Raw genomic sequence first — 15,901 nt, forward strand, 5'->3', positions numbered from 1 at the left:
TAGCTGAGCATAATCACTCCATGTGAATTCATATCTATTCAATTTCTAAAGATGATATGCCTGCTGCTTCTCTAGTTAATGAATAAAATAATCACTAAACGTTGACAAAACTATCATTTAAAACAATATGAGTCTCAAATTACTTGTGTAATTTTGACCAATTTAAATACTGATACTAACAATTAGTTAAAACAGGAAAGTGTACCAGATAAGGAGTTAGAAACATGTCTCAGGGGTTTCTCAGGCATACATACTGTGTAATTATCATTAAAAAATTACTTTGGCTGCTAAATTAATAATCAAAGCCTTCACACTAAAGATTCTGTTATAAAAAAACAGACTCTGCAACAAAATAGGAAAATCCTAAATGACCTGCAAATCATATAGTACCATCATTTTGTGATGTTTACATAATAATTCATAACTAATAAGAATACTGCCTCATGCCTTCTCAAGTCAACTGTGACAAAACAGTAAATTGCTTCAAATACAGTATAATAATCAGTAACAAATTTTAAAAATAAATAAACCAAAACAGAAAATACTTAAAAGCCAGACTATGTAAACGAAAGACTCTGTACGTATCTCTGAGGATGAGAAAACAGCATGTATACCAACCCTATAGATGCTTTTCGTTGGCTTCGTTTACTTTTTGATGTGGAGAGATCTGTTGTATCCACATGGACTAGTTCATTGTCATCTGAAGAATCAGTGTGTGTCTCCAATGCGTATCCTTCCTTATTTTTCTGCAAAATTTAACAGAATTAGTGAAACCAATAACCTTTCAACTTATCATGCCTACTTTGCAGGATGATGATTTTTCCATGAAAATTACTTTAAACAGCTCAATGTTTATTGCCAAGAGGGGTAAAACTATGAGGGTTGTGTTGCTAAAAAGGTTGCTAATATGAATTTGGTATAATTCAAATTAATCTTTCCTAAAGATATAAATATCAAGGAAGTAGTGATGTTCCACAACCACTTAAACTAACAAACAAAAGAGTTTTGCTGCACTTTTTCTCTCCATTACAAACCATATCATAGAGTTATTATAAGGGAAAAATGGAAATACAGTCAACACCCTTGTATCCAGCATTTAAACAACCTGAACTCTCAACACTCACCACATTTTCCCCAAAGAGAGAGAGAGAGAGAGAGAGAGAGAGAGAGAGAGAGAGAGAGAGAGAGAGAGAGTGTGTGTGTGTGTGTGTGTGTGTGTGTGTGTGTGTGTGTGTGTGTGTGTGTGTTTGCACTGGGAGACATAGTGAGAGGAAAAGTAAGCAATGACCGATTGTAGGTCTGACTCACCTGGGCTCACTACCTGACCATTGTTGGAGTACAGGAAGGAGTTGAAAGCCTCTGACTAAGAGGAGAAAACGTTTTCCTAGTAGCCAGACATCCGGGCTCTTGCCACGATGGGAAAAAGATTCCACAAAGTGCCAAGGAGAAAGGGAGGATTTGTATTTGTTGTAAAAACAAACAATTGGTTAACTATCTTGATCTATGAAGAGAATACTGTTTACAGAGGGAAAGATGGCGTCATTTCTACTTCTGAGATTTATTCATCGTATGAAAAGTAAAGAAAAAGAATGACGTCCTCCTCACCTGTATCTAGACAGATCCATTACTGAAGACTGTTCTCTTCGCTGCTTGCCAGGAGTGAAGAAGGAAAAGGAGAAAGGACTAAACCATTCACCGAAATCACAGTTTCTTTCACACCAACATCTAGACTAGATACAATTTGCCCACAAGGGGCACTGGCAAGTTAGATAACTTGTTGGCCAGCCACCACTGGACCCAAGGAAAGAGTGTCCAAGGCCCTATGAGTGACATGCTTCAGGTAGAAAAAGGTGATGGTGGTCTGACGATCCCACATACCAGCCCTCAAAACTCTTTGAACTGGACTTAAGAGCATTTCACTAGGATCATCTCCAACAAATCTGCAAGGGACAGAATCAAAAGGACTGATGGATTCTTGGACACTTCTTTCTTGTTCCAGCGAGTACTAACAAAAAAGCCTTCGACACGCAGGTCTGAGATATCAAGTTCTTTTTAGATAGCAGCGTAGTGCCAGAACTGGACATAAGAGCATTTCACTAGGATCATCACCAACAAAATCTGCAAGGGCGAGAATCAAAAGGACTCGAATCTTTAATCGGGAACTCATGGATTCTGAGTCTTAGCCATGAATTCCAGGACAATGGATTCTGAGTCTTAGCCATGAATTCCAGGAAAAACTCAAAAGACATTAAACTCCAGCCCCTTGAGTGTTTCAACTCAAAAGATTAAGCCATGAAGTTCCCCCACTCTTTTGGTTGATGCTAAGGCAAGTAAAAATACCGTTTTGTGGGTTAAAGCCCTATCCGAAGAACCACATAAAGGCTCATACAAGGTGCGAGTAAGGATGCTATGAACCAGTGTCAAGTCCCAGTTAGGAGGCTTGAGTTCCCAAGGTGGATAAAATTGCTCAAAACTTCATAAAAGAATAGAGATATTCCATGAGGAAGAAAGATCCACTCCTTTCAGACAAAGAACTAGTCCTAAAGAAGCCCTATAGCCCTTAATGGCTGGCATAGAAAGGAGCCTTTCTCTATGAAGGAAAATGAGAAAAAAGTTAAGTATACCTTAGTTTTACCAGACCACTGAGCTGATAAACAGCTCTCCTAGGGCCGGCCTGAAGGATTAGACTTATTTTACGTGGCTAAAAAGCAATTGGTTACTTAGCAACGGGACCTACAGCTTATTGTGGAATCCGAACCACATTACAGCGAGAAATGAATTTCTATCACCACAATAAATTCCTCTAATTCTTCATTAGCCGGCTGGAGACTCGAACTCGGGCCTAGCGAGTGCTAGCCCACAACTCTACCGACTCACCCAGCAAGGAACTTAGGAAAATGAGGAAGCCAGCTACTTGCTGAATAGAAGTTCCAACCAGAGAGAAACCCCGTTGACGACACCAATCACAGCAGCTGCCCCCTTCCCCTGGCACACAGCTGTTGAAGACTGCCTGAGATATCCAGACATTTCTGACGCTGCCCTGCAAGAATATTCTCTCGCTCACAGAAGATACTGGATAGTCTCCAACGGTGAAGAGATAGGGACTTGAGGGACTGATGATATCTTTTGACATGGGGCTGGCAAAGGAGGAATCTCTCCCGGAGCTTCTGTCAGCAGAGCTAGAAGGTCAGGGTACCACTCGGTGTGTGGCCACAAGGGAACTACCAAAGTTATCCTGAGGTTCTGGGAGGTCATTACCCTACTGATCACCTGATGAATCGGGCAAACGGGCGGAAAGGTGTCCGGAACTACTAAGAAGAGTACTTCCAGTTTCCTGTTGAAACAGGTGGTGAACAGATCCACCATCAGCATTCCCCAGAGGAGAAACAGCCTTTCTGCAACTTCTTGGTGCAACAACCACTCTGTTCCCAAGACTTGACTAACGACACAATTTGTCTGCCACTAAGTTCCTTTTGCCTGGAATGTACCTGGCTGACAGAACTACCAAGTGGTTTATTGCCCACTGATGTAACTGGACTGTCAAATCGTGAAGATGGGGAGAGACTAGCCCCACCCCCCTTTGTTTATGTAAGCCACCATCACGGTGTTGTCGGACATCACGACCACGGAATGACCAGCTACCGGATCCTGAAACTCCTGAAGGACTAAAAAGGCTGTTTTCAGTTCCAGGACATTGATGTGATGATGTTTTTCTTCCGGACCCCAAAATCCTAAAGTCAAAAGATTCTCCACATGAGACCCCCACCCTTCAGCTGAGAGATCTCTGGAAGAGGAGCATGGAGGGGCATCCCTATGGTCAGGTTCCTGTCGTCCAGCCACTGTCTCAAGTCCTGTCTCACCTCCTTCAATAGGGAGACCAGGAAGAAAGGAGAATCCTCACCAGGGACCAAAACCCTTTCAACCTCCACTGTAAAGAGTGGAAGCAAAGTTAGCCGTGAGGGATGAGCTTCTCCAAAGATGAAAGGTGACCTAGAACGACTTGCTACTGATGTGCAAGCTGTTTCTGTTTCGATAAGAATGACCTCACGACCATCTTGAACTTTCTGTTCTCGGATCTGAAGGAAAGATTCTTGACATTACTGTGTCTATCAACATACCCAGGTAGAGTCCTTTGGCTGGGGACAAGATTTGACTTCTCCAAATTTACCACAACCCCAGGTTGAGACAAAACTGAAGATGGTCTCTGCCCTGGATCAACTTCACTCAAGAACTTGCTAGGACCAGCCAGTCACTGAGATATCTGAGAATACGAATCCCTTGAGAATGAGCCCAAGTCAAAACCAGAGTGAACACCCTTGTGAACACCTGAGGGGCGGTCAAGAGGCCAAAGCATAGAACTTTGAACTGATAAACCGTCTCTCCCAGAACGAATCAAAGGAATTTGTGAGATGACTGGTGAATTGGGATCTGGAAGTAGGCATCCTTCAGGTCTATTGTCAACATAAAGTTGTTCTGTCTGATGGCAGCTAGAACCGTACGTGGAGGAGTTTCCATCTTGAAACATGTCTTCCTGATGAAAAAATTCAGAGCCAATAGATCTATAACTGGTCTCCAAGCACCCTATGCCTTCTCTACCAATAAAACTCCATCATCTCCCTCATCTCGTCATGGAGAGCAAAATCCTTTGTCGAGCCTGGAAGGTGTGTCCTCTGATGGAGAGGATGATCTGTGGGAGGAGGATGAAGCTCTAAAGGGAGTAGATATCCCACCCGAATAACATCTACTGCGCAATCTTCTGCTCCTAGCTCCTGCCAAGTCTCCCAACGGCTCCCCAGGCAACCCCCCATCAAAGGCAGCAGATGGGGAGGGGCGCCCTCTCTAGCGTTTCCCTCCTCTAGCTCTGCCTCTGCTTTCCCTTCCGCCTCTAGATGGCCATGGCTGAGAGGAGGTCTAGCAGTTTTAGGAGACGATTGTCGTTCTCTGCGAAGCTTGCTGTCTTGCTCTAGCTACATTGGGACGAGCAGACCCTGACGATTTAGAGACTACTTGCAGAACCAGATGGTCGTTGTTGTCAGCTCTCCTCCGATCAACTGCAGCTTCAACAAGGCCCTTCAGAAAAAGAGAAGATGATTCCAATAAAGACCCATTCCTTAATGCTAACATGGACTCAGGGCTGATGTATCTAGACACCTTAGAAAGAGCATAGTCCCTCCTCTTCAGCAACCAGTTGGCCCACATATTCGCTGTTAAGTGGGTCAGAAAAGAAATGGTTTCCCCCAGGCTGTAGGAGATGAAAGAAGGATGAACACTCCCTAGAATTCTTCGAGCACTCCTTAGAATCTTTCGAGAAGGCTGTCGCAGAAATCTTGCCCACTGCCGTAGACCACAAGTCCTGCCAAGACACTGCTTGCAAGGCTATGGAAGCTGAAGGCTCCAAAGACGCTGTTTCTTGGAAGGTAAAAGTAGTGCTGTTCCCCTTTAACTGATCCAAGGTAAGGCTCAGTCTTAACCTAACAAAGTCCAAATACAATTGTCTTGGTTGCAGGGTGACTCCTGGGGTGGCATAAAAACGCCTGTGCCTATAAAGCAGAGGTGGAAGCAACTTGAGGGATCACCCAGAACATAGCGAACTGTCCTTTCCATAGACAAAAGCATCTACCTGTTCTAAGGCAAAATCAGTGAGATCGGACAAGGGTAATCCTACCAAGGTCTTTGCTTCTTTCTTGGGACCTAGGAACTTATCAAGGCTTGAAGATCGGTCTGAAGGACCGGTCGCAGTTTCTTCCATGTTGTCGTACTTTCTAATCATTTCAATGTCTTGGCCAGCTCCTTAGTGTCAAGAACAAGTGGTAGAGGATCCTCCATTCTAAGAAACCTCTAGAACTCATATCAGTTCAATCCAGGAAATCTCCAAGTTCCACTTCATCTCATTGAACAAGAGCATATGCACGTTCAGGACCTAAAACCCTCAAGGCTGGTACAAAAAGATGAGAATCTGAAATATCAAACTCATCCTTAGGGTGAAAAGAGGAGCTTTCTTTATATCTTTTGAATCCTTAAGAAGTAGAGGGAATTGGAGATGGAGGCCTAGATGTAGAAGCAGGTCGATGAACTTTGCGTGGATGATCGGGTGAGTAATGTCGAGAAGAATGTTCCCTACTAAAAGAGTGATGAGAACAGTCTCTGCTTCAAGAGCGCTGCCGAAGCTGATGTCGTGGCCAAGCAGGGTTTCTGTAGCATGGCAATTTGCTGTGACCATATACGAGATGAATTTTGTGGAGAGGAGTCATATCCTCGAGGCCAGTGTGGCGAGTTTACTGTTGCAGGTGAAGCACGATGTGGATGAACGGCTGTACGTGCAGGAATGTCATGGTCAAGAAAACAAGGTTGAGAAGGAGGCTGTGGCTGTACAAGGCTTGATTTCTTGATGGGAGCCTTGTCGTCTTTCCTTCTCATGGTCAGCGGTCTAGCAAACACTTCTGTACGGGTGAGAGAAGAAAGAATAACAATCAACTCGGGCAGGGCCTGAGCCGCTGCTACCTCAGGCAGAGCCTGATCTGCTGTTCTGCAAAATCCATAACTTCGCGGCAATCAGAAGATACGGCCGTGTGGTTTCCTTGTAGAAACGGCCGTGGAGTGTGTGTCCGTAACCACCTTGGGTGGAATATGGCTGTGATGAGATAACCTAACACTCTCCCTACCGAAACGGGAGGGAATCCAAATGTAGATTGTGAATCTTCTTAAGAGGAGAAAGTGCAAAGTTCCTCTTCTTCTAGCATTTTCTCAGGACCATACAAATCGAGGAAGATGATGACATTTGAGAATCCGAAGATGGAGATCTAAGGCATTTCCTTCTAGGTACCGTAGAAACAGAGCGGTCAATCCCTTCGAGGACTGCAACTCTCTCCAGTAAAGCCTGAAGAGCAGAAGCAGAAGTAGCAAGATGGAACACCATCAGATGAGAAAGTAGTTCCCCCAAACCGCGGTTCTCCGGGATGGCCTAAGGTCAACCAATACTCACAGAGAGTAGAGCCATCTATGTCCAAAACTGGAATTAAATCACAAACCGAATCTTATACCTCATCCAAAGGAGGAGTGTCCTTAACACCCCAGGAGCAGGAAGAGAATCAACAATAGGATCTCCCGAACCCTCTTCAGAAACATCTATTGAGGAAACTACAGACAAATGTGAAGGGGTAAATTCTTCCAAGGAGGAAACAGCAAGAAGACAATTCGGGGAAGGAGAAAAGGAACAAGAAGGAATGGCATTGTCTGCCACCATCAAAGAGTCGAAACCCTCCCATGGCTGAGCAGCGCCCTTCCTCTTGTATTTCTTCCACTCAAAACATCTACATTGCTTAGGACACCAATCGAGACATTCAGAACACCTGCTACAAGTTCCAAGAGGATCAGTTTCAAAAGAAACTAGGGAGTGGAAGCAAGGGTTGTTGCCAATACCAGGGCACTTCCTTTGCTCCTTAGCACTAGGCTTAGGTAAATCATGGGTTTGCATGACCATGAAGCAAACACATACACATAAAAGCACTATATACACCACACAAAGCACAGAACTTAGAACAAATTGCAAATAAAATGGCAGGAAGAAAAAAAAACTGGCTTTGATGAGAGATAAGCAGTGCACATCTGCTCGAGAAGGTGATTAAGAGAATACTGGCGCATTACAAGATCCTTTGGGGCAATCGAGATGAGACTCCTCCCACTCACTGGTCCTGTTGAGGGTCGCTATGTATTACTCCGCCATACCTTGATCGTATGAGGTCGATTACTTCCCCCATATCTGGTATTCCAGCTGCACAGGAGAATTTTCCCAATGTAAAGGCCGAAGGTTTGTCATTGAATGGGAACAATTACTGATTTCCCAGCTTCAAAGATGCATGCAAATTCTGACTAGCCAAGTTTTGAAAACAAAAAATACAAAAATAAGGTAGTAACACTCCTAAGTTGATGGCTTTGCTTTGGTTAGTGCACGGCACACATTCAGCTGCCTTAATGCATTGTAGTGTGTCTTTGGTTGGTACAGAATATTTGTTATTGTACTTTTTTTCAATTCATTTATTTCAAAAATACTTATTTCACATTTCTTCATGTTCAACGATTTCAATATTACATGAGGGTTTTTGAAGTTGACATACTGTATACAGTATTCACTGACCAGCCATGCTGCATCAAAACTTTTCTGCGTACAGTTGCGTGTGTATATATGCATGTATGTGTGCATTTGTATATGTTTGCATGCATGAATGTATGTACACATCCATGCATGTGTGTGTATGTGAATGTACATATATGCAATACATTTAGGTAAACCACAAACTAGTTGTGCATTTCCTCACCTTTCTCCTTCTCTCTCTGGGTTATTTAGAGAGAGAGAGAGAGAGAGAGAGAGAGAGAGAGAGAGAGAGAGAGAGAGAGACTGTTTGTGCATTTGTCATCTGCTGTGCTGATGTATGGATCAAGTACTTTTCACACAACTGTCCAATTAGGCAGTTAGGTGAGGCCAAGATAATGTCCAGTTTAAGATGTTATCATATACTTATTAATGGAAAAACCACAAAAAAATGAACCATTTCTTGGTAACAAATGTTGAAATTATACTTCAGGATGTATGCATGGCTCCTAGATCAAGATTGGGTATTGAATTATTACATGTGACAGCTCATAAAAAAATTCAAAGCTAAATTGCATAAATTCAAAGCTAACTACATCAAAATAGGTACTGTCTCCAAAATTGCTCTGAGTCAGGGAATTTGGTGAAAAAATCCAGTAATTATGAATTTTTGGGATTCTGATCTCAAATTGATACTACAGTAGTCTTATATCCTTTCACACTGCCTTGATTTGCACCAACCATTGCCAGTGGTATATTCAAACAAAAGCAAATCATTTATGAAAAACAAAAAATTAACTTTCTGACAAAATTCCTCCCAAAACCTATTTCTACATAAGCTGATACCTTGTGTTGCTCTGACGAATAAATGGACATCTCTTTCTTTGATAACTACTAAATTTGACTTGTTCAAATTCCCTCGCATACAATGAGTTATATCTATTACTTTACATGGCAAGTTTGGAACATTCATTCAGTTGCAAGCCAAATCCAAATCAACTATGCAGCAGCATGAAACATTAATCCATCAAGACAAATTTTATATATATTTTAATTTCATATACATATACAAACAACCTTTGTGTAGCAGTATTCATGGAAAATCACTGAAGCTTGTTCACAGTGTGGTTAACAGTGGCACGTAGGTGAGTGTCAGGGCATCACCCACTCACCTGTCAATAATCCAACACTTCCTTTAGCAATACAGATTGCTGGGATGGTTTGTGTGAGATGATGATGAAAGGCTTTAATTTTTATATCTAGGGAAAAGTACAAAGTGCAATAAACCCCCGTATTCGTGGGGGATGCGTACCACAGCCCCCACAAATAGCTAAAATCCGTGAACGCTTAAAACCCTTAGAACGGCCTATTTAGATAGTTCAAAAAAAAAAAAAAAAAAAAAAAAAAAAAAAAAAAAAAAACGCCTAGACAGGTATTATCCTATTTACGATGGGGTTAGGTTCCAAAAAACCCATTGTTTGTCAGAAAAAACGTATCTCGAATATAGGCTAGCCTACACTAGGATATTCAGTACCATGTATACACATATGGTAGCCTAGCCTACACTATAAAGTATACTCTATACATACACAGTATAGTAATTACTAATATCAGCTAATTCTGGAGGTTCATGCAGTGACTTATGATAATTCAATACAAAGAGAAATTGAATAACAAACAAGAATTAATTTAGCCTACACTATGGTATATCGTATACATGTACGGTAGCCTAGCCTACATTATACTGTACTCTATATTCACACATTAATATCGTATTACGGCAAACCCCCCGTATTTGTGGGGGATGCATTCCGCACCCCCCCCAACGAATAGCTAAAATCCGCGAATACTTAAAACCCCTCTAAAAACACTTAGAACTGCCTATTTTGATAGTTTACACACAATACAAACCCTCTAAAAATGCTTATACCCGAGTATTTTAATAGTTTTATCACAAAAAGTGCATTTAGTCATGAAAATGATATGAAAATACAGTAATTAGTGAATACTTCTGTGAAAAATACCGCAAATGGGCGAATTTTCCATGAATAATGGATAGATACGTTCCACAGAGAAATCCGCGAATAAGTGTCTGTGAATCATGAGTCCGTGAATATGGGGGGTTTACTGTATACTAACATCAACATAACGAATATGCATCTTTTCCATGGATCTTTTTAAATGTTATGCTTTACTTCACTGTATCCAATAATATTGTATATATTCTTATATTGCTTTTGTATTATAAACTGCGATCATAGCGATCAATGTTTTGGTTTGGAAATCGATTATGTAGAAAGTTTATTTCACTGTATTTAACTCAGTTCAGAGCTCTTTTCTTGCTTCTAGTTAACGTAAATGAATCTCTAGATATTTTATTTAAATAGGGCAAGGTTATTTTTGTTATATGAAGTGTTTTTAAGTCGAAATATAATTTACATACGTCTCGTCGTGAAATTAATTTAGCTATTTTTTCGTTAATAGATGACGTTGGCCACTTGGGGGCATATTTGTTTTGTGTAGAAAAGAAATCAAAATTCCTTTAGCTATTTTCACTTGATTTCATCAAAATACAAGCTTTTCGTATTTATTGTTTATTGACGTAAAAACAGCAGTAATGTGTTCTTTCATGCCCAGTAGTTTTGATTAAAACACTTTCTCTCCAATTTTATTTACGGTCGAGTTTCATCCATGTCGCCAATGCATGATAATTTATAGTCATTAGCAGATTGAACATTGTTTTCTCAGCTTCGGCTACAACTTGCAGCTTAAATTTAGCAGTATATTTCCTTGCCGATCTTTTATCCAGAGCGAATAAGGGTATAATGTAAAATATCTCAGTCCTATTCTACTTAACGTCATTTGTAACATAACTCGGTAAGTTTTACTACCATACGATGGTTGAAATACAAACAAAACAGCTGTTGTTATCCGATTCAGCTATAAGCAAAACAACAGTTTCTCATTTGGTTATTTATGGCTGTATGCATTTACACAAGTGTATAACATTACTAACAATAATTTTATCATTCTCTTTTACTTTTTTAACTAGAAGATGGGATAAAGAGATGGCGGAAAAGAAGTTGGTCTATTGTAATGTGGTCTCTTGTTTGCTGATTGTAATCTGCTGTCCGCGCCTGCGCAAAATTTAAAAATATTTTATAAATATTGTCATACTGGTATTAACCCTTAAACGCCTATTGGACATATCATACGTCGACTAAAATTGTCTGTTGGGTGCCGAGTGGACGTACCGCACGCGTCTACTACAAAAATTTCAACCTTCGGTCAACTTTGATTTCGACCGAAATGGTCGAAAAACGCATAAATGTAAGCTAAAACTCTTACATTCTAGTAATATTCAATCATGTACCTTCATTTTGCAACAAATTGGAAGTCTCTAGCACAATATTTCGATTTATGGTGAATTTTTGAAAAAAACTTTTTTCTTGCGCACGGCGGTAACTCAGCCGAAAATTTCATGAATTCTTTTCGTCATTTTGTCGTAATTTTTGCACTGCTCTATATTAGCCGTTACATAAAGTTTTATATATGAAAATGTGCGCAATTTCATGTACAATACAAGCAAAAATACAACCCATGGTTGTAGCTTTTATCAGTTTGGAAATATTTTTCCATATAAACCACGATAACTGCCAAAATTTCAACCTTCGGTCAACTTTGACTCGACCGAAATGGTCAAAAAACGCAATTGTAAGCTAAAACTCTTACATTCTAGTAATATTCAATCATTTACCTTCATTTTGCAACCAATTGGAAGTCTCTAGCACAATATTTTGATTTATGGTGAATTTTTTAAAAAAAAATTTTCCTTACGTCCGCGCCAGAAATTCTTTAAATCACGTTGTCGTAATGTTTGCACCGTTTTATATTAGTCGTTACATAAAGTTTTATATATGGAAATGTGCGCAATTTCATGTAGAATACAACAGAAAATAACTCATGGTTGTAGCTTTTATCAGTTTTGAAATATTTTCATATAAATCACGATAACTGCCAAAATTTCAAACCGGTCAACTTTTTTCGACCGAAATGGTAAAAACGTAATTATAAGCTAAAACTCTTACATTCTAGTAATATTCAATCACGTACCTTCATTTTGCAACAAACTGGAAGTCTCTATCATAATATTTCGATTTATGGTGAATTTCTAAAAAAAAAAAAAAAAAAAAAAAAAAAAAAAAAAAAAAAAATATATATATATATATATATATATATATATATATATATATATATATATATATATATATATCCTTACGTCTAGAGGTAACTCGGCGAACATCTCAGAAATTCTTTCGTCATGTTGTCGTAATGTTTGCATCGTTTTACATTAGTCGTTACATAAACTTTTATATATGAAAAATGCGTAATTTCATGTAGAATACAACAGAAAATAGCTCATGGTTGTAGCTTTTATCAGTTTTGAAATGTTTTCACATAAATCACAAAGTCTCTAGCACAATATTTCGATTTATGGTGAATTTTTTAAAAAACATTTTTTACGTCCGTGCGTTACTGAATTCATGCATCATTTTGTGATAATATTTTCTCTGTGTTGCTTTGATCGTTTTAAAATTTGTTATATACCAAAATCATCGCAATTTAGTGTACAATACAACTAAAAAAATTAACTCATTAGCTTTAAACGTTTTGCTTACAGCGATTTGTATACAATTATATACGAGTTTTTTTTGCTGTCATATATTCCGATATTTATATATGATAATGATATTTTTTCATTTCTGATGGTTGCATACTAAACTTCAGGCAATGAAAAAAAATGAGCCAAAAATGAACTCTTAATCTTAAAAACTAAGCGTGCTGTGATTTTTTGAAAAAAACTTTTTTTCCGCTTCGGCACTAACTCACCGAACGCTGCCGGCATACGGGAGACGTTTTTGTAAATAGGGCTTCGGCGTTAAAGGGTTAACTGCTTACCCCATCGCAAAATCGAATTACAGTAACTCGAGCACTACCTAGGTATTTGAGTATTTTAATAGTTTTATCACAAAGAGTGCATTTGGTCATGAAAATTATATGAAAATACAGTAATTAGTGAATATTTTTCAGTGAAAAATACAGCGAATGGGTGAATTTTCCGTGAATGTGTGTATATGTTCCTTAAGAGAAATCGGCGAATAGGTGAGTCCACGAATCATGAGAACACGAATACGGGGGGTTTACTGTAGTGAACCCTCGCTACTTCGCGGTTCGACTATCGTGATTCACGACTTAGCGGATTTTTTTCCATTACGTATGTATATTATAAGAGAAAATATATAGCGGATTTTCGGAAATTTCAAAAATAGTCGCGATATATGAAGACCCAAATATTTCATTAATTCCATTAATAATTATTAATATCTGCTAGTACTGTTGGTTCATTGCATTATGACATATAATTCAGTACAAAATGAAATTAAACAAAAAGAGAATGTGATCATACGAAAATTCATTATAGTACTAGTAAAATTAAACTGAACATGAAACGCTAATCAGATGCAGTCTGACATTGTCATATTTGAATGGTGTAAGGCTGCTGATGGCTACATATATACTAATTATAAAATACAAATGTAATGAATGTGCATCTTTTCCATGAATCTTTTGTACTGCATCCAATAATATTGTTTGTTGCAAAAATCACATCTCGAATAAACCTATACAGTACTACTACAACAAAAAAAGCATAAAATAGCGTAAAGTATATTTGAATTTGAAACTAGCATGTAAGATGGGCTGTGATTGGTTCCATTGGTGATAGATGACGAATCAGCTCCCAAGTTTTGTAATCTCGCCTGTGATTGGTGTTTTGACCGTTTCTCCGACCTGCAGCAGCTTCCCTTGTCTCTGACCCGCAGCATCTTCGCGGCCGCCGTTCCCGCTCCTCGGTAGATAGATGCTGTTTACATTACCAGTGCTGTGCGTGACAGTGTGTGTTTGAAGTTGAACTTTTTTTAACTTTGTTTAACCCTACAATGGCTCCCAAAGCGTTCTGCTTCTGCTAAGGCTGGTACTGAGCCTAAACGCCAGCGGAAAATGATGACGATTGCTGAGAAGGTGACACTTCTCGATATGTTGAAGGAAGGGAGAAGTTATGCGGCCGTGGCCCACCATTTTGGAGTGAAGCGAATCCACCGTTCGCTACATTAAGAAGGATGAGGCGAAGATTAGGAAGGCGGCTGCCATCACCTTTAGCAAGTCAGCAAAGCGAGTTGTTACGGCTTGTAATAAAACGATCATCCGTATGGAAGGTGCTTTGTCAATCTGGATTGCCGACTGCGAAGAAGAAAATAGCCTTGGATACGAACACCATCGAACCAAGGCTTTGAGGTTGTATGAGAATTTAGCGGCAAAGGAACCTCAAGATGATGGCGACCACGCTGAAGAAGAAGAGGAAGACGGCGAAGATGATGTAGATGAACCTCAAGCAGGGACATCCACTGATTCCCAGCCTCAGACACGACGTTTTACCGCCAGCAAAGGATGGTTCGCCAAGTTTCAGAAACGCCGGCCAGAAAAGCGTTTCCCTGCATGGCGAGGCTGCTTCCGCTGACACAGTCGCTGCTGAAACTTACGCGAATGAGACGTTCAAGAATATTATCGCTGAAGATGGATACAAGCCGAACAAGTCTTTAATATGGACGAGACGGGTTTGTTTTGGAAGAGAATGCCATCATAAACTTTCCTGTTCAAAGAAGAAGCCAAAGCCTCTGGCTTTAAAGCATTCAAAGATCGTGTTACCCTCGTGATGTGTGGCAATGCTGCAGGATTTTTGCTAAAGCCAGGGCTTATTTATAAGTCGAAAAACCCTCGTGCTTTGAAAAATAAAAATAAGAATCTCCTTCCCGTGTATTGGATGCATAATCCAAAAGCATGGATTACGAAGATGCTGACCTCAACTGGTTCCACCAGTGTTTTATCCACAAGTCAGTAAATATCTCTTAGAGAAGGGCTTGCCATTTAAGATCCTTCTCCTGTTGGATAACGCTGGTGGACACGCGACTAATCTTTCGCATGAGGGCATTCAGGTTGAGTTCCTGCCACCCAACACAACGTCCTTAATTCAACCGATGGACCAGGGGGTTATCAGGCGTTCAAGGCCCTCTACACGAAGAATACCTTGGCGGACCTCGTTGCGTGTGTGGATGCCGCCCAAGAAGATGAGGATGAAACATTCAATTTGAAGGCGTACTGGCGACAGGACACACTGGTGCCACGTGCCTTCAGAACATCCAGAAGGCACAGCAAGAAATGAAACCTGCTACCGTTAACGCGAGCTGGAGGAAGTTGTGGTCGAGATTGTTTCTGACGACGAGGATTTCGCCTGCCGAGATTCAACATTCTGCAGTACGGAAATCTGTGCAGTTGGCTGCGATAATTGGAGGTGACGGGTTTGGCGACATGACGACGGAAGGCGTTGATGAGTTGTTGGACTGCCATTCCCAGCCGCTAACTGCGCGCAGACCTCGAAGACCTGACAAAATCAGCCAGTGAGGAAGAAAATGAACCACAGGAAGAGACCCAAGAAGTTGTCGAAGAAACAGGCTTAACATTAGAACGGCTTGCCAAGCTCTGCAACCTAGTGAAGGAGCTGAAAGAATTGTCACAAGAATGGGACGAGGATATGGTTCGTTCTCTGCAGTTCTGCAACAAAATCGATGAAGACATGACTCCTACAGGATGCTCTTCGATCGAAAAAAAAGCAGCGGCAGCAACTTCCGATCACAATGTTCTTCCAGCCTCATAAAAAAGAGCCAGTTCCTCCTGCTACTATGCCTTGGAAGAAAT

The 15,901-nt window shown here is 40.3% G+C and overlaps 1 protein-coding gene across 2 annotated transcripts in view; it reads right to left on the reverse strand.

Moving 5' to 3' along the window:
- Positions 1-15,901, reverse strand: part of elg1 (enhanced level of genomic instability 1) — a 260,212-nt gene that overhangs the window by 143,615 nt on the left and 100,696 nt on the right. For both annotated transcript variants that reach the window (XM_067121580.1, XM_067121590.1), the window contains exon 6: positions 619-746. In XM_067121580.1, the coding sequence (XP_066977681.1) occupies positions 619-746 (128 nt within the window). The remainder of the gene's footprint in view (positions 1-618; positions 747-15,901) is intronic.

Source organism: Macrobrachium rosenbergii, chromosome 2 (genome assembly GCF_040412425.1).
Source record: "Macrobrachium rosenbergii isolate ZJJX-2024 chromosome 2, ASM4041242v1, whole genome shotgun sequence".
Classification (NCBI taxonomy): Eukaryota; Metazoa; Arthropoda; class Malacostraca; order Decapoda; family Palaemonidae; genus Macrobrachium; species Macrobrachium rosenbergii.